At 41.3% G+C, this 22,085-nt stretch overlaps 1 protein-coding gene across 3 annotated transcripts in view; it reads right to left on the reverse strand.

The window, feature by feature from the left end:
• The window catches only part of RAB3B (RAB3B, member RAS oncogene family), a 95,373-nt gene that overhangs the window by 68,646 nt on the left and 4,642 nt on the right, over positions 1-22,085 (reverse strand). For 2 of the 3 annotated variants that reach the window (XM_035251463.2, XM_078331760.1), the window contains exon 2: positions 13,595-13,822. The exons of the other annotated variant lie outside the window; for it this stretch is intronic. In XM_035251463.2, the coding sequence (XP_035107354.2) occupies positions 13,595-13,822 (228 nt within the window). The remainder of the gene's footprint in view (positions 1-13,594; positions 13,823-22,085) is intronic. 3 annotated transcript variants of the gene reach the window in all.

Below are 22,085 nucleotides of genomic sequence, written 5' to 3' on the forward strand. Positions count from 1 at the left end.
CTTTATACACATTATGAATGTATGTCTTTAATTACACTAAGAGCTTTTAAATCATTACCAACACAGCAAAACCAGTGAAATAACAGAAGAGCACACAAGTGCCATGGTGACAGAGCTTCAGAGGAAGGAATTGAAGAGAAAAAAAGAGGAAGGAGAACAGCAGTACCAGGACAGGCCCAGGAGTAAGGACAGTGGCCTATAAATCCTTCATGAAAGACAGAATTCATAAGTCTCTAATAAAATAATGCCAGATAGCCCTGCCAGTCCATTCTCCAATCTTTATACAAATAATCCCAGACATGGGAAATACTCCCGAATTTAAATTGTTAGTGACATGCAGGTCACCAAAAAAGCCTCACTAGTGGGAGGAAGAAAGAGGAAATTCTGTCTTTCCACAATGGAGGCCCCTGCCTCTGTATTCTCTGGCAGAGACCAGGCCTGGGATGAGCTGGTGTAGTGAAGATCACAGCTAGGCAAGGCTTTTAATTGTGAATAGAGTTGAACCTGAATTCCAGCTACAAGTCTAGGGATGAGGCAAGTCACAATTCAGGGAGTCCCAGTGCCTGAAATAGAAACAAGTCTGCTCTTTCCTTTGAGGTACTTACCCCAGATAAAATGAGATCCTTCCTTTCTATTCATATATTTTGTGTCTATCTCCCCTGCTAGAGTGTGAATTCCATGAGAGTAGGAAGGGTATATCCCCACCCCAATATAATGCCTGGCACAGAGTACACACCAGATGAGTGTGTACTGAGTGAATGAAATCATGGAGTTTACCATTTGTCTCCACACAGGTAACTTCACATCTCTGGCCTCAACCACCCATTCTTTAAGGAGATAACTACCTCTCTAAGCCAGAGGGAAGGCAAGAAAGACACAAGGAACTATTTAAAGCATATTCAAGGAGAATTTGCAAGGCTTACAATAGGCACAGTCCTTCCGATCCACTTAAGGCTTCATAGTTCTCCACGAGCTTCCCTCCATTTCTTCAGTTGATCTTCACAATAATCCATGAGGCAAAGAAAGCAAAGGCTATGTCCCCATTTGACGGGAAATGGGGCCACTCCAGATCACACGATGACTACAGGGCAGAGAAAGACTAAAGAGTGGTCACCATGGCTCATGCCTATAATCCCAGCATTTTAGGAGGCCAAGGTGGGAAGATTATTTGAGCCCAGGAGTTAAAGACCAGTCTGGACAACATGGTGATGAGATTCAGTCTCTACAAAAAATAAAAAAATTAGCCAGGCATGGCATAGCCAGGCATACCTGTAGTTCCAGCTACCTGGGAGGCTGAGGTAGGAGGATCACCTGAAGCTGGGAGGCAGAGGTTGCGGTGAGCTGAGATCACACCACTGCACTCAAGCCTGGGAAACAGTTAGACCCTGTCTCAAAAACAAAAAACAAACGAACAAAGAAACACTAGACCCAGAACCCAGAGTCCCAGGTGAGCTCAGTCCTCCCACAGACCTCTGGATTGTTCTCTTGATCAGCACCAGACAGTCTCTGCAAAAAGCCCCACATGGAGGTAGTGGAAGCCCCCTCCTGCTCTTCTGTTCCCACGGGTCTCCAGGGGTTGCTTGGCAACCAGCACCCAGCGGTAAGTGGCCTCTAGTTGGATCTGTTGCTGTGGGGTTACCAAGTCTCCTCTCACACCTGCGCATGCTCTTGATCCCTAATAATGAGGCTTCTCTCCTATCCTCACCTCCCCAGTAAGACTTTCTTCTCTGATCCACAATAATTAACTTCTTAGGAAACAGAGGGAGCTCTCAGGGACCTTTGTGGTGAGGGATTCCAGGGAATAAGGCACTACTTTATCCCCCAGAGATGACGGAAATTCCTACGGTGGATGGCCCGGCTCAGCAATGCTCATGATCTCTTCTTCTTCTGTCTGAAATTCCCTGAGAGAGATCCAATGGGCTGGAGGAATTTAACTGAACATTTCATGCTGTTCCAAAACTTCTGGCACCACAGATGGAAAACCTTAGAAAGCAACCCAGTGACCCTTTGTATGTACACCCGAAGATAGAGAAAGAAGGAACCCAATATGTATTGCATACCTCAGACACAATATTATGATACCACATTTAGGCCCCCTCACCACCAGCAAACCTAGATGCTTTTATAGTTGAAGACATTATCTATTCATAAAAATGAAGTGATTTTTTACCACAGCACAACCAAAAAAAAAAATCACAAAACTTATATGTACAGAAGTGATATATAAAAACTCATATATATGTTCCCCCCAATGAAAGCAGTCTCCCCCTATCCTTGGGGGATAAGTTCCAAGATCCTCAGTGGATGCCTGAAACCTCAGATCATACCTAATCATATAGAGTTATACACTATGCTTTTTCAACTTGATAACCACGATGGCTACTGAGTAGCTAGTGGGCAGGTAGCAAATACAGCATGGATATGCTGGATGAAGTGATCATTCACATTCATGTCCTGGGCATGACAGAGCAAGACAGTGAAAGATTTCATCATACTATTCAGAATAGTGCGCAATTTAGGCCAGGCATGGTGGCTCATGCCTGTAATCTCAGCACTTTGTGAGGCTGAGGTGGACAGATCACTTGATGTCACAAGCCTGGCCAACATGATGAAACCCCGTCTCTACTAAAAATGCAAAAGTTAGCCAGGCATGGTGGTGTGTGCCTGTAATCCCAGCTGCTCTGGAGGCTGAGGCAGGAAAATTGCTTGATTCTGGGAGGCAGATGTTGCAGTGAGCTGAGATTGTGCCACCACACTTCAGCCTGGGCAACAAAGTGAAACTCCATCTCAAAAAAAAAAAAAGAAAATAATACTGTGCAATTTAAAATTTATTTCTAGAATTTTCTGTTTAGTATGTTCAGATCTAGAGGACCCTAGGTAACTGAAATCTTGGAAAGTGAAACCAAGGATGAGAGGAAACAGTAATTGATTATCAAATTCTGTAAATTCCAGTTATAAATCTCTCCCTTCATTTCCATCCCTTATGTCATTTTGTCACTCTTGGCATTATGGACTGAAGGTCTGTGTCCTCCCAAAAGTTGTATGTTGAAGCCCTACCCTCAGTTTGCTCGTATTTGAAGATGAGGCCTCAAAGGAAGTAATTAAAGTTAAATTATGTCATAAGAGTGAGTCCCTGATCCAACAGAATTTGTGTCATTATAAGAAGAGGCTCTAAAGAGTTTGCACTATCTCTCCCCTATGCCCATGCACCAAGGAAAGGCCACAAGAACAGAGTGGGAAAGCAGCCCAAGGGGAGAGCCCACATCAGACATCAACCCAGCTGGCACCTTGATCTTAGACTTATAGTCTCCAGACTGTGAGAAAATTAATTTCAATGTATTTTATTATGGCAGCCAGAGCAAAATAATACACTTAGTTCAGCCCCATATAATTTATCCAAGCCCTTTCTTGCTGACTGGCTTGCTTCCTTTCTTTGTTTTATAGCTGATCACTACTTTATTAATTTTTAGATAGCTTTATAAGATATAATTCATTTAAAAATACACTTATTTAATATATATAATTTGATGACTTTGGATCCAAAACCCTGGTTTCCTTGCCTCATTTCTAGCTACCCTTCAAATTGAAGCCAGGAATTTTTCTAAAATGTAAATCTAACTTGTTTAAACCCTTCTATGGCTCCCCAGTGCCTATGGTAGTGGTCTCCAGCTTAAATCCCTTTAAGTAAGAAAAATTTAGGTACAGCATGCACATTATATGTGTAACCCTGTGATTATATATCTATATGTCTACTTCTATACACAAAAGATATTAAAATATGTAAAATTAAACAACATTTAAATGTTTAAAATCTAAAGTATTCATAAACAGTCCAGAAAACTTTATTTTTACTACATAAAAGCACATACACACACATAAAAACCATTTGCTAATTTCTTCCTCAGGAAAAGCAATGAGATTGGCCATGTCAGGTCTAATTAGATTATCAATGATTTTACTTAGAAACATGGCTGACAATGAACTTGGGGGTTGGAAAAACATCAGTTCAGCTATTTTGTTTATGCTCACTTGGGTTCACCATAATCTTCTAGTAAAGACTGCAATCAGAGGTTTCTTTACAGAACTCTTTAAAAGCCACATATCCATTATAAGATTTCATTTAGTTAAAACTAGATCATGTAATCAATAAATTCACTTAACCAGGCACAGGAAAACCACAACAGCTCACGATTGGCTGAAAATAAAAGAGTGAGTCAGGCCAGGTGTGGTGGCTCATGCCTGTAATCCGAGCACTTTGGGAGGCCAAGGTGGGTGGATCATAAGGTCAGGAGTTCAAGACCAGCCTGGCCAATACGGTGAAACCCTGTCTCTACTAAAAATACAAAAATTAGCTGGGCATGGTGGCACACACCTGTAGTCCCAGCTGTTCAGGAGGCTGAGGCAGGAAAATTGCTTGAACTTGGGAGGCAGAGGTTGCAGTGAGCCGAGATAGCGTCATTGCACTCCAGCCCAGGTGACAGAGCAAGACTCTGTCTCAACAACAACAACAAAAAAAGGACTGAGTTAGTCCACTGTCAACCCCTTAGAAGGGCAGAATGCCTCCTCCTATCTCAAGATTTTTTTAGTGTAGGCTATCTGACCATCTGATATGGGGATCAAACAAAGACACTTCTGTCAATCCACATAGTAAATATCAGTAAAATATATTTTATGTTCAGAGATTAAAAGTAAGCTCTAATACTTTCTTCAGAGGGATCCAAGATGGCTGAATACAAACAGCTCTGGAGAGCAGTCCCCAGCCAGAACAATGCAGAGGGTGAGTGATCACTGCATTTCCAAATGAGTTATTACTGCCCACAGATGAGGAGATTCCCAGGCTGAAAAGTGCCACGAATTTCCAGCATGGCTGTTTCAGCCAGTGCAGCAGGTCTCCACACAAAAACTCACACAAATCTGGGCAGCTATTTCAACTGGCACCTGGAATGCCTGGGAGACAGAGCCACCCACTCAACTGAAAAAAAGGGGGCTGAAACAGGGAGCCAGGTGATCTGGTTTGGTGGGTCCCACCCCAACAAAGACCAGCAATCTGTACTGAGAGTTTCACAGCAAGCGCAGCTGGACCTAGGATGGTTCAGCTCTGTTGGGGGAAGGGTGTCCACCATTACCTAGGCAGTCCACCACTACCAAGGTAGTCTGCCATTACCAAGGCAATCCGCCATTACCGAGGCATTCCGCCTTTACAGAGGCAGTCCACCATTACTGAGGCAGACTGCCATTACTGAGTCAGTTCTAACTATACCTCTATAAAGAAAACTGCAAGGAAGTTCACATAACAGCTACACAGAGCCCATGGCAGCTCAGTAACGCCTCTGCTGGCAGACTGTGATGAGGCTACCTCCTTGCTGGGCAGGGCATCTCTGAAAAAAGGCAGCAGCATATCAGGAACTTATAAATAAAGCCCCACCTTCCCAGGACAGAGCACCTGGGAAAAAAAGGTGGTTATGAGTTCTGCTATAGCAGACTTAAACGTACCTGCCCAGCAGCTCTGAACAGAACGGAGCTCACAGCTCAGCACTTGAGCTCCTATAAGGGACAGACTGTCTCTGCAAGCAGCTCCCTGACCCCCATATATCCAAAGAGACACCTCATAAAGGAGAGCTCAGGCTGACATCTGGTGGGTATCCTTCCGGGACTAAGATGACAGAAGAAGAAACTGGCAGCAACCCTTACTGTTCTGCAGCTGCCACAGGTGATCCCCAGGGAGGCAGGGTCTGGAGTGGACCTCCAGCAGTCCTACAGCAGAGAGACCTGACTGTTAAAAGGAAAACTAAAAAACAGAAAGAAATAACTTCATCATCAACAGAAAGGACATCCACTCAGAGACCCCATTGGAAAGTCACCAACTACAAAGACCACGGGTAGACAAATCCATAAAGATGGGAAGAAACCAGTGCAAAAAAGGATGAAAACACCCAAAACCAGAACACCTCTCCTCCTCCAAGTTATCACAACTCCTCACTAGCAAGGGAACAAAGCTGGATGGAGAATGAGTCTGATAAATTGACAGAAGCAGACTTCAGAAGGTGGGTAATAACAAACTTCTCTGAGCTAAAAGAACATGTTCTAACCCAATGCAAATAAACTAAGAACCTTGAAAAAAGGTTTGACGAAATCCTAACAAGAATAAACAGCTTAAAGAAGAATATAAATGACCTGATGGAGCTGAAAAATGCAACACAAAAACTTCATGAATGATGGAGCTGAAAAGCACGAGAACGTCAAGAAGCATACACAAGTTTCAATAGCCAAATTGACCAAGTAGAAGAAAGGATATCAGAGATTGAAGATCAACTCAATGAAATAAAATGAGAAGGCAAGATTAGAGAAAAAAGAGTGAAAAGAAATTAACAAAGCCCACAAAAATATGGGATTGTGTGAAAAGACCTAATCTATGTTTGATAGGTGTACCTCAATGTGACAGAGAGAATGAATCCAAGGTGGAAAACATTCTTCAGGATATTATCCAGAACTTCCCCAACCTAATAAGGCAGTCCAATATTAAAGTCCAGGAAATACAGGGAACACCACAAAGATATTCCTCAAGAAGAGCAACCCCAAGGCACATAATCATTAGATTCATCAGGGTTGAAATGAAGAAAAAAATGCTAAGAGCAGCCAGAGAAAAAGGTTGGGTTATCCACAAAGGGAAGCCCATCAGACTCATGGCAAATCTCTCTGCAGAAACCCTACAAGCCAGAAGAGAGTGGAGGACAATATTCAACATCCTTAAAGAAAAGAACTTTCAACCTAGAATTTCATATCCAGTCAAACTAAGCTTCATAAGTGAAGGAGAAATAAAATCCTTTATGAACAAGCAATTGCTCAGAGATTTCGTCACCACCACACCTGCCTTACAAGAGCTCCTGAAAGAAGCACTAAACATAGAAAGGAACAACCAGTACCAGCCACTCCAAAAATGTATCAAATGGTAAAGAGCATCATCGACACAATGAAGAAACTGTGTCAACTAATGGGCAAAACAACCAGCTAGCATCAAAGTGGCAGGATCAAATTCACACATAACAATATTAACCTTAAATGTAAATGGGCTAAATGTCCCAATCAAAAGACACAGACTGGCGAACTGGATAAAGAGTCAAAACCCATTGGTGTGCTGTATCCAGGAAACCCATCTCACATGCAAGGACATATAAAGGCTCAAAATAAAGGGATGGAGGAAGATTTGCCAAGCAAATGGAGAGCAAAAAAAAAAAGCAGGAGTTGCAATTCTCATCTCTGATAAAATAGACTTTAAACCTACAAAGATCAAAAGAGACAAAGAAGGGCATTACATAACGGTAAAAGGATCAATGCAACAAGAAGAGCTAATGATACTAAATATATATGCACCCAATAAAGGAGCACCCAGATTCATAAAGCAAGTTCGTAATGACCTACAAAGAGACATAGACTCCCACACAATAATAGTGGAAGACTTTAACACTCCACTGTCAATATTAGACAGATCAACAAGACAAAATATTAACAAGTATACCCAGGACTTGAACTCAGATCTGGACCAAGAGGACCTAATAGACATCTACATAACTTTCCACCCCAAATCCACAGAATATACATTCTTCTCAGCACCACATCACACCTACTCTAAAACTGACCACATAATTGGAAGTTAATTTCTCCTCAGCAAATGCCAAAAAACAGGAATCATAACAGTCTCAGACCACAGTGCAATAAAGTTAGAACTCAGGATTAAGAAACCAACTCAGAACCACATAACATCCTGGAAACTAAACAACTGGCTCTTGAATGTTGGCTGGATAAACAATGAAATAAAGGCAGAAATAAAAATGTTCTTCGAAACCAATGAGAATGAAGACACAATGTACCAGCATCTCTGGGACACATTTAAAGCAGTGTCTAGAAGAAAATTTATAGAAATAAATGCCCAAATGAGAAGCAAGGAAAGATCTAAAATCAACATCCTATCATCAAAATTGAAAGAGCTATAGGAGCAAGATAAAAAAAAAAAAAAACAACCTCAAAAGCTAGCAGAAGACAAGAAATAACTAAGATCAGAGCAGAACTGAAGGAGATAGAGACAAAAAACCCTTCAAAAAATCAGTAAATCCAAGAGCTGTTTTTTTGAAAAGATCAATGAAATAGACAGACCACTAGACAGATTAATAAAAAAGAAAAGACAGAAGAATCAAATAGATGCAATAAAAAATGATAAAGGAGATATCACCACCAATTCCACAGAAATACAAACTACCATCAGAGATTACTCTAAACAACTCTATGCACATAAATCAGTAAGCCTGGAAGAAATGGGTTAATTCCTGGACATTTGCACCCTCCCAAGCCTAAACCAGGAAAGTCAAAACCCTGAATAGACCAGTAACAATGGCTGAAGTTGAGGCAGCAATTAATAGCTTACCAACCAAAAAAAGTCTAGGTTTGGATGAGTTCACAGCTGAATTCTACCAGACATATGATGAGTAGCTGGTACCACTCCTTCTGAAACTATTCCAAACAATCCAAAAAGAGGGAATCATTCCCAAATCATTTGATGAGACCAACATCATCCTGATACCAAAACCCAGCAGAGACTCAACAATAAAAGAAAACTTCAGCCCAATATCCATGATGAACATAGACGCAAAAATATTCAATAAAATACAGGCAAACTCATTGCAACAGAACATCAAAAAGCTTATTCATCACGATCAAGTAGGATTCTTCCCAGGGATTCAAGCCTGGTTCAACATACACAAGTCTATAAACGTAACCCACCACATAAACAGAACCAAAGACAAAATCCACATGATTATCTCAATAGATGCTGAGAAGGCCTTTGACAAACTTCAACAGCCCTTTATGCTAAAAACTCTAAATAAACTAGGTATCAATGGAATGTATCTCAAATAATAAAAGCTGTTTATGACAAACCTATAGACAATATTATACTGAAAGGGCAAAAAGTGGAGGCATTCCCTTTGAAATCTGGCACTAGACAAGGATGCCCTCTCTCACCACTCCTATTCAATATAGTATTGGAAGTTCTAGCCAGAGCAATCAGGCAAGAAAAAGCGACAAAGGGTATTCAATTAGGAAAGGAGGAACTCAAATTGTCTCTGTTTGCAGAGGACATGATTGTGTATTTAGAAGACCCCATCGTCTCAGCCCGAAATCTCCTGAAACTGATAAGCAACTTCAGCAAAGTCTCGGGATACAAAATCAATGTGCAAAAATCACAAGCATTCCTATACACCAATAACAGACTTAAAGAGAGCCAAATCAAGAATGAACTGCCATTCACAATTGCTACAAAGAGAATAAAATACCTAGGAATACAACTAACAAGGAGTGTAAAGAACCTCTTCAAGGAGAACTACAAACCACTGCTCAATGAAATAAGAGAGGACACAAACAGATGGAGAAATATTCCATGCTCATGGTTTGGAAGAATCAATATTGTAAAAATGGCCATATTGCCCAAAGTAATTTACAGACTCAACACTATCCCCATCAAGCTACCAATGACCTTCTTCACAGAACTGGAAAAAAAAACACCTTAAACTTCATATAGAACCAAAAGAGAGCCCGCATAGCCAAGTCAATTCTAAGCAAAAAGAACAAAGTGGGAGCCATCACACTACCAGACTTCAAACTATACTACAAGGCTACAGTAATCAAAACAGCATGGTACTGGTACCAAAACAGAGATATAGACCAATGGAACAGAACAGAGGTCTCGGAGGCAACACCACACATCTACGACCACCTGATCTTTGACAAACCTGACAAAAACAAGCAATGGGGAAATTCCCTGTTTAATAAATAGTGTTGGGAAAACTGGCTAGCCATGTGCAGAAAGCAGAAACTGAACCCCTTCCTGACACCTTACACTAAAATTAACTCCAGATAGATTAAAGACTTAAACATAAGACCTAACACCATAAAACCTCTAGAAGAAAATCTAGGCAAAACCATTCAGGACATAGGCACAGGCAAGGACTTCATGACCAAAACACTGAAAGCATTGGCAACAAAAGCCAAAACAGACAAATAGGATCTAATTAAACTCCACAGCTACTGCACAGCAAAAGAAACAGTCATTAGAGTGAATCGGCAACCAACAGAATCAGAAAAAAGTTTTGCAATCTATCCATCTGACAAAGGGCTGATATCCAGAATCTACAAAGAACTAAAGCACATTTACAAGAAAAAAACAAACCCATTCAAAAGTGGGCGAAGGATGTGAACACACACTTTTCAAAAGAAGACATTTATGAGGCCAACAAACATATGAGAAAATGCTCATCATCACTGGTCATTAGAGAAATGCAAATCAAAACCACATTGAGATACCATCTCATGCCAGTTAGAACAGCGATCATTAAAAGATCTGGAGACAACAGATGCTGGAGAGGATGTAGAGAAATAGGAACACTTTTACACTGTTGGTGGGAGTGTAAATTAGTTCAACCACTGTGGAAGACAGTGTGGTGATTCCTCAAGGACCTAGAAATAGAAATTCCATTTGACCCAGGAATCCCATTAGTGGGTATATATCCAAAGGGTTATAAATCATTCTATTATAAAGACACATGTACACATATATTCATTGAGGCACTGTTCACAATAGCAAAGACCTGGAACCAAACCAAATGCCCATCAATGATAGACTGGACAAGGAAAATGTGGCACATACACACCATGGAATACTATGCAGCCATAAAAAACGAAGAGTTTGCATCCTTTGTAGGGACATGAATGAATCTGGAAACCATCATTCTCAGCAAACTGACACAAGAACAGGAAAGCAAACACCACATGTTCTCACTCATAGGCAGGTGTTGAACAATGAGAACACATGGACACAGGGAGGGGACACTACACACTGAGGTCTGTTGGGGGGGAATAGAGGAGGGACAGTGGGGGGATAGGGAGGTTGGGGAGAGATAACATGGGGAGAAATGTCAGATATAGGTGATGGGGGGATGGAGGCAGCAAACCACATTGCCATTGTATGTACCTATGCAACAATCCTGTATGTTCTGCACATGTACCCCAGAAACTAAAGTGCAATAATATATGTGTGTATATATATATACATATATAAAATAATAATAATATTAATTTCTTCATCTTCCTAAGGAATCATCAAGCATGAATCCTCTGGCTGATGATAAGAACTTTCTGTTTGCCCTGGAAGGTCTCTTTGACCCCCAATCTGCCGCCTACAGCCTCTTTAGCAAATTTCTCTCTTAGCACCCACTCCCTGCTCTTTCACAACCTTGATCCAGTTTCACTGAATTGCTCACCATGCCCCAAATATTCTGTGTTCTCACGTGCTCCTGTGCACAAACTGCAAGGATGATGTCAGATAACACAAGTGAAAGCACCTAGCTGCTTTAAGTAAATGCTTGTTGACTTTTACCTCAAGCTAGTTAAGCTAAGTAGTTCTACAATGTTAGCCTGACGCAAAACCAGCTGGAAAACTTGTTATAGCACAGATTGTTGTCACTCACCCACCACATTTTCTGATTCAATAGTTCTGAGATGGGCCTGAGAATGTGCATTTCTTTCTTTCTTTTTTTTTTTTTTTTTTTTTTTTTCAGAGACAGAGTCTCACTATGTTGCCCAGGCTGGAGTGCAGTGGCTATTCACAGGTGTGATCCCAATACCAATCAGCACGGGAGTTTTGACCTGCTCCATTTCTGACCTGGGCCGGTTTACCCCTCCTTAGGCAACCTGGTGGTCCCCCACTCCCAGGAGGTCACCATATTGATGCCGAACTTAGTGCAAACACCCAATCAGCATAGCGCACTACAGCCCAGAACTCCTGGGCTCAAGCCTCCCACTTCAGCCTCCCAGGTAGCTGGGAATACAAGCACATGCCACTGTGCCTGGCGAGAATGTGCATTTCTAACAAATTCCAAGGTGATGCTGATGCCATGGGTCTGGAAACCACACTTTGGGAATCAGTGAACTAGACAATCCATGTAGCTTCTCTAATGATCTCTGATTCCTCAATGCCTTTAATAGAGAGCAAATGAACAAAATGAACTTTTATCTTTATCTCTATATAAATTAATATTTGACATTATCATGAAGGGAAATATGGACTAAGACCTCAGATGGACAGTGTACAGAAAAGAGCACATACTTTAGAATCAGAAGATCTTGTTGAAATCCCAATTTATAGCAGGGTTGTTGACCTAAGTCAAGTTAATTAATCTCTGAGTTTCTTATTCTGCAAAATAGGAGTGTATTAAAGTAGTACCTACCTCATAGTGTTAATTGTGAGATAATATATGGGAAATAATTTGTAAAAAGAAAAGTACTATATATAGACTGCCCCAGTAAGATATACACATGATGTATTAATGAACATTTAACACGTAGCATAGAACAATAACAAATAATACGTGTTCTGTCTGGGCATGGTAGCTCACGCCTGTAATCCCAGCACTGTGGGAGACCAACACAGGTAGGTCGCCTGAGGTCTGGAGTTCAACACCAGCCTGGCCAACATGGTGAAACTCTGTCTCTACTAAAAATACAAAAATTAGCCAGGCATGGTTGTGGGCACCTGTAGTCCCAGCTACTCAGGAGGCTGAGGCAGAAGAATTGCTTGAATCCTGGAGGCAGAGGTTGCAGTGAGCTAAGACCATGCCACTGCACTCCAGTCTGGGGGACAGAGCAAGACTCTGTCAAAAAAAAAAGATCCTCAGCCCCAGTCTATGTTTCAGATGATTGCAACCCAGGCCAACATCTGGCTACACCTCGTGAGAGGCCCCAAGCCACTCCCAAATGTTTGATCCATAGAAACTATGAGATAATGAATTATTATTGTTGTTTAACACTACCAACTTATTTATTTATTTATTTGTTTTTGAGATGAAGTCTCATTCCATTGTCCAGGCTGGAGTGCAGTGGCATGATCATGGCTCATTGCAGCCTCAATCTCCTGGACTCAAGCAATGCTTCCACATCAGCCTCCCAAGTAACTGGGTCTACAGGTGCATACCACCATGTCCAGCTAATTTGTTTTATTTTTTTGTAGAGATGAGGTCTCACATTGTCACCCAGTCTGGTACCACGAATTTAAAAAGTGATTTGTTATACAACAATAGATAACCAATATCTATTGGTTAACATTTATTGTGCATTTACTATGTTCTAGAAACTAAGCCAAGGATCTAATGACCCAACAGCCTTATGATGTAGATGCTATTACAATCTCCAAAGAAGAAAGGGTGGCCCAGAGAAGTTAAGCAATTCAGTCAAGTTCCATGGTTACTAAGTGGCAGAAGCAGAATTTGAACCCAAGTCTCTAACTCCAAATCCCAGTTTCTTGGTCACTCATTTAGACATGCCAACATAAAACCTCTTGAAAAATTAAACAACAGAAGCAACTGAACCCCTGAAAGAGAGCAAACTTGTATAAAGCTAGCAGAAGGTAACCCAGGGGCCACACCTGAAAGAGCATTAATGCCTGATGCTATAAGGCCCAGAGGTTCCAAGCTGGCCCTACCTCTTAGCCCTTGTACTGACAGACCAGCCCCCTCTCAGGAAAATCCTCCCCAAGATTCCTGGGACTCACCCAGATCTGTAGTTTCACTCGCTTCTCATGACGGTAGACGGTCTTCACCTTGAAGTCGATGCCCACAGTGCTAACGAAGGCTGGGGTGAATGTGTCATCAGCATAGCGGAAGAGGAAGGAGGTCTTGCCAACACTGCTGTTGCCAATGATAAGCAGCTTAAACATGTAGTCAAAATTCTGGTCAGAGGCATCTTTGACTCCAGTTTTACCATCCGTCACTGAAGCCATCTGCAGGAGAGACCTAGGGTCACCCAGGAACAGACCTCCAGAGTCATCTTGAGTCACCAACCTTCTAATGGTCACCCCACCATTCATACACTCACTCCTTACCCCAGCATCACTGAGGAAATCCACACTACTCAGAATCCCCCATCACTCACCTGCCCCAAATGTTGTTTCAGCACTGGGGTAGAACCCAGCTCCTTCCATTCATTCTTTCAGCAAATATTTACTGAGCACATTGATCTGGGGCAAGCCCTATGCTGGGCCTGGGGCTTATGAGTCAGACATGGTACCTGACCTCTGCCAAGAACAGCAAACACATGCACATTCTAGGAAAGACCCAGTATAGGGCTATCACTCTCTTGCTTTAAAAACTTTTATGACTCAAGAGGCTGAGGTAGGAGGATCACTTGAGCCCAGGAGTTCGATGCTGCAGGGAGCCATGATCATGCCACTGAATGCCAGCCTGGGCAGCAGAGCAACATCTCACCTCTAAAAAATTAAATAAATAAAATAAAAGATAGAAACTATTATGGCTTTTTAAAAAATAGAAACTATTAAGTCCAAACTGTTCAACTTGACAAATAACCAACTAACCAAAGAGCCAATGCTCTAAGCTTTATCTTCCCATACTCCTTCTCTTCACCAACCTGTGCTTCCCCTAGATCTAATGAAACACTTTATGCCAAATAAGCCACATTATTGCTTGCCTTTGTTCCTTTATATATGTATTCCTTCTGCCTAGAATTCTCTTTTCCTCCTAACAAACTCCTACTCATCCTCAGAAGCCAAGGTCAAGTGCCAGCTTCCCTGTGCATGGCAGAGGCAGGTATTTCTGCTCCTATGCTTCCAGAACACTGGAACAGCCCTTGTATCATTTCAGCACTGTTGGACTGAGCATCTGGGGCTTAATGGACTTCATTCCTATATGTCTGGCTTCCAGCATGAATCCTAGCCTATAGCAAGCACTCAGTAAATGTGTGCTGAATTAATCACAGTCACTTCATCACTCTGAGTCTCAATCTCCTTATCTGGAAAATGGCGAGAACAATTTCTGCCCTGCTCTTTTCACAGAGCTATCACAGGATTCAAATGAGCTAACAATGGATGAGTCCGGACACGGTGGCTCACACCTGTAATCCCAGCACTTTGAGAGGCGGAGGTGCAAGGATCATGAGATCAGGAGTTCAAGACCAGCTTGGCCAAGATGTTGAAACCCCGTCTCTACTAAAAATACAAAAACTAGCTGGGTGCGGTGGCACATGCCTGTAATCCCAGCTACTCAGGAGAGACTGAGGCAAAAGAATCACTTGAACCTGGGAGGCGGAGGTTGCAGTGAGCAGAGATCACGCCATTGCACTCCAGCCTGGGTGACAGAGTGAGACTCCATCTCAAAAAAAAAAATAAAAAAGAAAAGAAACAGAAAGAGATAACAATGGATGAAACCATTATCAACTGGTAAATTCCAGACAGGGATGAACATATGTCCTTATTCCAAAGCCTTCAAAGCCTAGGTCCTTTATTTGTTCACTCATTCATCCATTCAGCAAATATTTAATACAGGCCAGGCCTTTCCTGAGACCCCAGACTTTCGGTTCTGTCACCATCTTCTTTGCTAGAACACCTAAATCTGAACTCCAGAATTCAGCACTTGGTCACATGGTCTTATTTGCATCTTTAATTGCTTCTCCTAAGCCTTGGAAGCCTCAGGTACCCTACTTTTCCCCCTGTTAATCTCCCCTTGTGCTCAGCACAAGGGTACTCCGATGGCTGGATGAGCAGTCAGAGGAGGGTGGGAGGACAGCATTCAAGTGTGATGGTGTCGGGGTTTTCAGTCTTTTTAGGAATTTCTGCTTTTTTCCCCAGAGGAAACAAAAGATCATGAGACTGGTGGATGTGGTTCTTTGGGCCTCTCAGGTGAGCTGTAAGGATAAGGAGCTGATAAAAGTAGGTTTAAAGCTCTCTTGAAGAAAAGTTAGACAAATATGTAAGATTGTTAGCAGCCTTTTAATAAAAGTTCCTTGCGTATGTCACCACTGGATTCCTGTGGTCTCTGTTCTTCCTTCCCTTTGCTCCCAGCTCTCAAGCCTTATCTGACACTTTCAGCTCCATCCCTGTATCATCTCTCCCATGACGAGACTCACTAGGCAAGTTTGGAACATGCCTAGGACAGTTGGAGACCAAGGAATAGCACTTACATGGAGGAAGAAAGTGAGTTTGGAAGGGAGGGTGCCATTGCCTGCTTAAACTGTCTCACAGTCTTAATTTTTCAGCTTTTCATGGTACTAGGTGCAAAGCCTATTGCAAGAACTTGCCATGCAAAGGCATTTTTCTTTTTTTTTTTTTTTTTTTTGTGATACAGAGTCTCGCTCTTTCATCCAGGCTGGAGTGAAGTGTTGCAGTCTCACCTCACTGCAACCTCTGCCCCCAGGTTCAAGCAATTCTCCTGTCTTAGCCTCCCAAGTAGCTGGGATTACAGGCACCCGCCATCAAGCCTGGTTAATTTTTGTATTTTACTAGAGATGGGGTTTTGCCATGTTGGCGAGGCTGGTCTTCAACTCCTGACCTCAGGTGATCCACCTGCCTCAGCCTCCCAAAGTGCTAGGATTACAGGCGTGAGCCACCACACCTGGCCACATTATGCTTTTTCTACATTAAAACAAGAAAGCAACCACAACTTCACACCATCCCTCACTCTGCTGCTAGTCATCTTTCTTTGTTTACAGGAGAAAATTTCTACTATGAATGTATTCATTATAAAAAATTTGAAAATTATATTATACAAAAGTATAAAAAAGAGAATTTAAAATTAACTGACATCCTGCCCACTCAGAAACTATGAATGTTAACATTTTAGTGTATTTTCTCCAATATTTTTTCATATAAAAGAGTGCCACCTAAGGCCAGGTGCAGTGGCTCACACCTGCAGTCCCAGCACTTTGGGAGGCCAAAGTGGGAGGATGGCTTGAGGCCAGGAGTTCAAGACCAGCCTGGGGAACATAGGGAGACTACCCCCTTTCTACAAAAAGTAAAAAATTAGCCAAGTGTGGTGGCACACATCTATAATCCCAGATGCTTAGGAGGCTGAAGCAGGAGGATTATTCGAGCCCAGAAATTTGAAGCTGCAGTGAGCCATGATTGTGCCACTGCACCCCAGCTTGCACAACAGAGCAAGACTGTCTCTACCAAAAAAAAAGTACCATCTCATCTATTTTAATATATTTTATTTGTTAATTTAAAAGTTAATACATACTTATGGAAAATAATTCAAGTATATACTATTTGCAAGTATTACTTTGCATTATTTTATTTTTTTTTTTTGAGACAGGGTCTCACTCTGTCACCCAGGTTGGAATGCACTGGCGCTATCTTGGCTCACTGCAGTCTTGACCTCCTGGGCTCAAGTGATTCTCCTGCTTCATCCTCCCGAGTAGCTGGGACTAAAGGCATATGCCGTCATGCCCAGCTAATTTTTGTATTTTTTTGTAGAGATGGGGTTTCACCATGTCGTCCAGGCCGGTCTCAAACCAGGACCAAGTGATCTGCCCTCCTTAGCCTCCCAAAGTGCTAGGATTATAAACGAGAGCCACCAGACCCAGCTACATTATTTTCTTAATCCCTAGCATAAAATACAAGTAATATGAAACCTAAATGTTTACACTGAAAAGTAAGTCTTGCTTCCATCTGATTCCTAATCTAGTTCCCCTCCCCAGATGCAAACATGTTATCAATTTATATATCCTTCAGAGATAGCCTTTGCATATATAAACAAAGAGATCTATTTATAATTTTTATTTATGTATAAATAACACACCATGAATTCTAGCATATTGTAATAGCTGACATCATATGCACAGAAGGTATAGACTAGAATATATGGTATGTTATCATTTAGCAAAAGCACTTAACTTTTAAAAGTACAATCATGCACTGCATAACAATGCTTCAGTCAGTGGTGGACCACATGTACAATGGTGGTCCCATAAGATTATAAGGAAGCTGAAAAATTTCTATTGCCTAGTGACATAGTAGCCATGGTAACATTGTAGCACAACACATTGCTCACTTGTTTGTGTTGATGCTGGTGTAAACAAACCTACTACACTGCCAGTTGTATAAAAGTATAGCACATATGATTATGTGTAACACATAATACTTGATATTGATAATATGACTATGTTACTGGTTTCTGCATTTACTTACTATACTTTTTTTTTTATTGCATTTTAGGTTTTGGGGTATATGTGCAGAGCATGCAATACAGTTGCATAGGTACACACATGGCAGTGTGTTTTGTTTGCTTTCTCCCCTTCACCCACATTTGGCATTTCTCCCCAGGCTATCCCTCCCCACCTCCCCCTCCCGCTGGCCCTCCCCTTTTCCCCCCAATAGACCCCAGTGTTTAGTACTCCCCCTTACTATACTTTTTATTGTTATTTTAGAGTGTACTTTTTCGACTTAATTTTTTTTTTAAGTTAACAGTAAAACAGCCTCAGGCAGGTCCTTCACGAGGTATTCCAGGAGAAGATATTGCCATAAGAGATGACAGCTCCATACCTATTATTGCCCCTGAGGACCTTCCAGTGGGAAAAGATGAGGAAATGGAAGGCAGTGATATTGATGCTCCTGGATCCTGTGTAGGCCTAGGCTCATGTATGTATTTGTGTCTTTTCAATAAAAAAATTGTAAACATAAATTTAAAAAAACAAGGAAGAAAATAAAGAAAAGGCCAGGCTCAGTGGCTTACTCCTGTAATCCCAACACTTTGGGAGGCCACGGTGGGAGGATCACTTCAGCCAAGGAGTTCAAGGATGCAGTGAACCATGATTGCACCACTGAATTTCAACCCAGCTGACATAGTGAGCCTTTATCTTAAAAAAAAGGCCATACAATGTATTTGTGCTTTAAGCTAAGTGTTATTTTTATAAAAGAGTATATGGCTGGGCACGTTGGCTCAGGCCTTTAATCCCAGACTTTGGGAGGCCAAGGCAGGTGGATCACTTGAGGTCAGGAGTTCAAGACCAGCCTGGCCAACATGGTGAAACCCCATCTCTACTAAAAATACAAAAATTAGCCAGGCATGGTGGCGCACGCCTGTAATCCCTGTTACTCAGGAGGCTGAGGTACAAGAATTGTTTGAACCCAGAAGGCAGAGGTTGCAGTGAGCAGAGATTGTGCCACTACACTCCAGCCTGGGTGACAGAGTAAGACTCAATCTCAAAAAAAAAAAAAAATTAATAAATTTTAAAAAAAGAGCCTAAAACGTTTTTAAGTTTTTTTTAAGTTTATAAAGTTTAAAGTTATAGTAAGCCAAAGTTCATTTAATATGGAAGAATATTTTTAAATAAATTTAGTGTAGCCTAAGTGTACAATGTTTATAAAGCCTCCTGTAGTGCACAGTAATGTCACTCACCACTCACTTACCAACTCCCCCAGAGCAACTACCAGCCCTGCAAGCTCCATTCAGGGTAAGTGTCCTATACAGGTGTACCATTTTTCATCTCTTATCCCATACTATGGCTGGGTGGGGTGGCTCACACCTATAATCCCAGCACTTTGGGAGGTTGAGGCAGGTGGATCGCTTGAGGTCAGGAGTTTGAGGTCAGCCTGGCCAACATGATGAAACTCCATCTCTACTAAACATACAAAAAATTGGCCAGGCGTGGTAGCAGGTGCCGGCAATCCCAGCTACTTGGGAGGCTGAGGTTGCAGTGAGCGGAGACTACACCACTGAACTCCAGCTTGGGTGATAGATCCAGACTCAATCTCAAAAACAAAAAAACATATTTTTACTATACCTTTTCTATGTTTAGATGTGTTCAGATACACAAATACTTACCACTGTGTTATAATTGCCTGCTATATTCAATATAGTAACACGCAGTACAGGTTTGTAGCCTAGGAGCAATAGGCTATCTACTCCATATAGATTATGTATATAGAATGCTATGTCGAATACCATATAGGTTGTGTAAGTATACTCTATGATGTTCATACAACTATGAAATCGCCTAACGACAGATTTCTCAGAACATATCTTTGTAATTAGCAATGCATGACTGTACTAAATTCCAAAAGTACTACAAAAGTATGAGATTTTGAGGCCAGGCACAGTAGTCTAGGCCTGTAATCCCAGCACTTTGCGAGGCTGAGGCAGAAAGATCATTTGAGGTCAGGAGATCGAGACCAGCCTGATCAACATGATGAAACCCCATCTCTACTAAAAATACAAAAATTAGCCGGGCATGGTGGCACACGCCTGTAATCCCAGCTATTCAGGAGGCCGAAGCACAAGAATTGCTTGAACCTGGAAGGCAGAGGCTGCAGTGTCAAGATCATGCTACTACACTCCAGCCTGGGTGACAGAGCAAGACACTGTCTCAAAAAAAAAAGTATGAGACTTTGAAAACTCTTAAAAAATATCATTTCAGTTGACTACATTATATTCCATCCTATATATATGTGTCATAGATCAATTCTTTTTTTTTTTTTTTTTTGAGACGGAGTCTTGCTCTGTTTCCCAGACTACAATGCAATGGCGCAATCTTGGCTTACTGCAACCTCTGCCTCCAGAGGTCAAGAGATTCTCCTGCCTCAGCCTCCAAAGTAGCTGGGACTACAGGTGCCCACTACCATGCCCAGCTAATTTTTGTATTTTTAGTAGAGATGGGGTTTTACCATGTTGGCCCAGCCAGATCAATTCTTTAATGTTTTCATTCTCTTTAGGAAGTTCCTTTTAAGTTGTTTTTCTACTCTTAACTATTATAAATTAAACTGCAGTGAACATTTCTTTACATAAATTTTTCATTTTCCTAATTATTTCCTTGAGAGAGATTTCTTGAAGTGGAATTGCTGGTCAAAGAGTCACTTTACTAAAACATAGATTTGATCTTTACCACCATTCCATAACTTTTATCATATTTTATCCTCTAAATAAAGCTGGGAAATAAAGTTGGAAAGACAGGGATTATTATTTTCATTTGATCAAGAAGGAAACTGAAGGTGAGAAATTAAAAGGATTTGCCCAAATCTCACAGCTAACAGCTGAGACTAGACTTAGTACCCTGCAGTGTTATGAAAAAGTTTAAAATCAATGCTCTACCCCTCAGATGAATTCTTAGATGAGTCTTATTGCCTTTCTAAGCCACAACACTTTTACCTTAAAATAGAGAAAATATCACCTACTTTACAGAACTTGGTACAAATAGAATGAGTAGTATATATATATGTAAACAATTTGACACAGTTTCTTGACCCATGGAGGTACTGAATATATATTATTTCACTGGCCCCTTTAATTCACTCCTGCAGGCAAGTCTTGTTTAACTGCCCTTTCCCTGATCATGGTTCCCTTATATGGGCCTGTTTTACAATTAACTGTTTGCTTCCCCTTCTGGATTCAACAGGGCTTTATTCCTCCTTATAACTCATCAATGCTAGACCTATAGTAGGGTGTTATGTCTTTCAAAAAACACACATAGAGCATTTTCATGTGCCAGACTATCAGTGTAAATGTCAGGTTATTGGTCCTCATTTTTCTGATGTAGCCTAGCTTCACACTCTTAAACTGCTTGGACTAGAAAGGACTTTGGAGTGGCAGCTTTATTGTAACAAAAAGACTGGCTACTGGGCCCACCTTTCCAGTAACTCAATTTGTAAACTTGGCCAAGTTACTTAAATTCTATGCCTCAGTGTCCTCATCTAACAATAATACATACTTTAAGGTGCTGTGAATTTTAAAGAAGAGAATGTGTATGTTTCATACACTGTGCTGAGAAAAATACATGTATCCTTGTGTAGAATCAGCAAGAAATTTGCCTGCCTTTATTAGCTATGACTCCCACAGATATGAGACTGGGGAGTGATGACAAGAGTTAAAAAATTGTTTCAGATCTTCAAGGGTTTTTTTCAAGTAAGGGGAAAAAGAAAAAAAAAATGAAAAAAATTGTTTCAGTTCCTGATCTACCTCTATTTATCTTATAGGTTTAAAAAAAATTTGAGGCTCTGCAAAGATAAATGATTTGTCCAAACTCAGCAAGTCAGATTAAGGGTGATGAATGCAACTTCTGTTACCTAATAGCTTCCAGGTTTGACTGGGATTAAAGAAAATGATAACTATAACAATTTTAGGGTGAATAAAGAAGCATCCTGGCTGGGCATGGTGGCTCACACCTATAATCCCAGCACTTTGGGAGGCCAAAGTGGGAAGATCACTTGAGGCCAGGAGTTCAAGACCAGCCTGGGAAACGTAGTAAGACCCCATTTCTAC

This window comes from Callithrix jacchus, chromosome 7 (genome assembly GCF_049354715.1).
Source record: "Callithrix jacchus isolate 240 chromosome 7, calJac240_pri, whole genome shotgun sequence".
In the NCBI taxonomy this organism is placed as follows: Eukaryota; Metazoa; Chordata; class Mammalia; order Primates; family Cebidae; genus Callithrix; species Callithrix jacchus.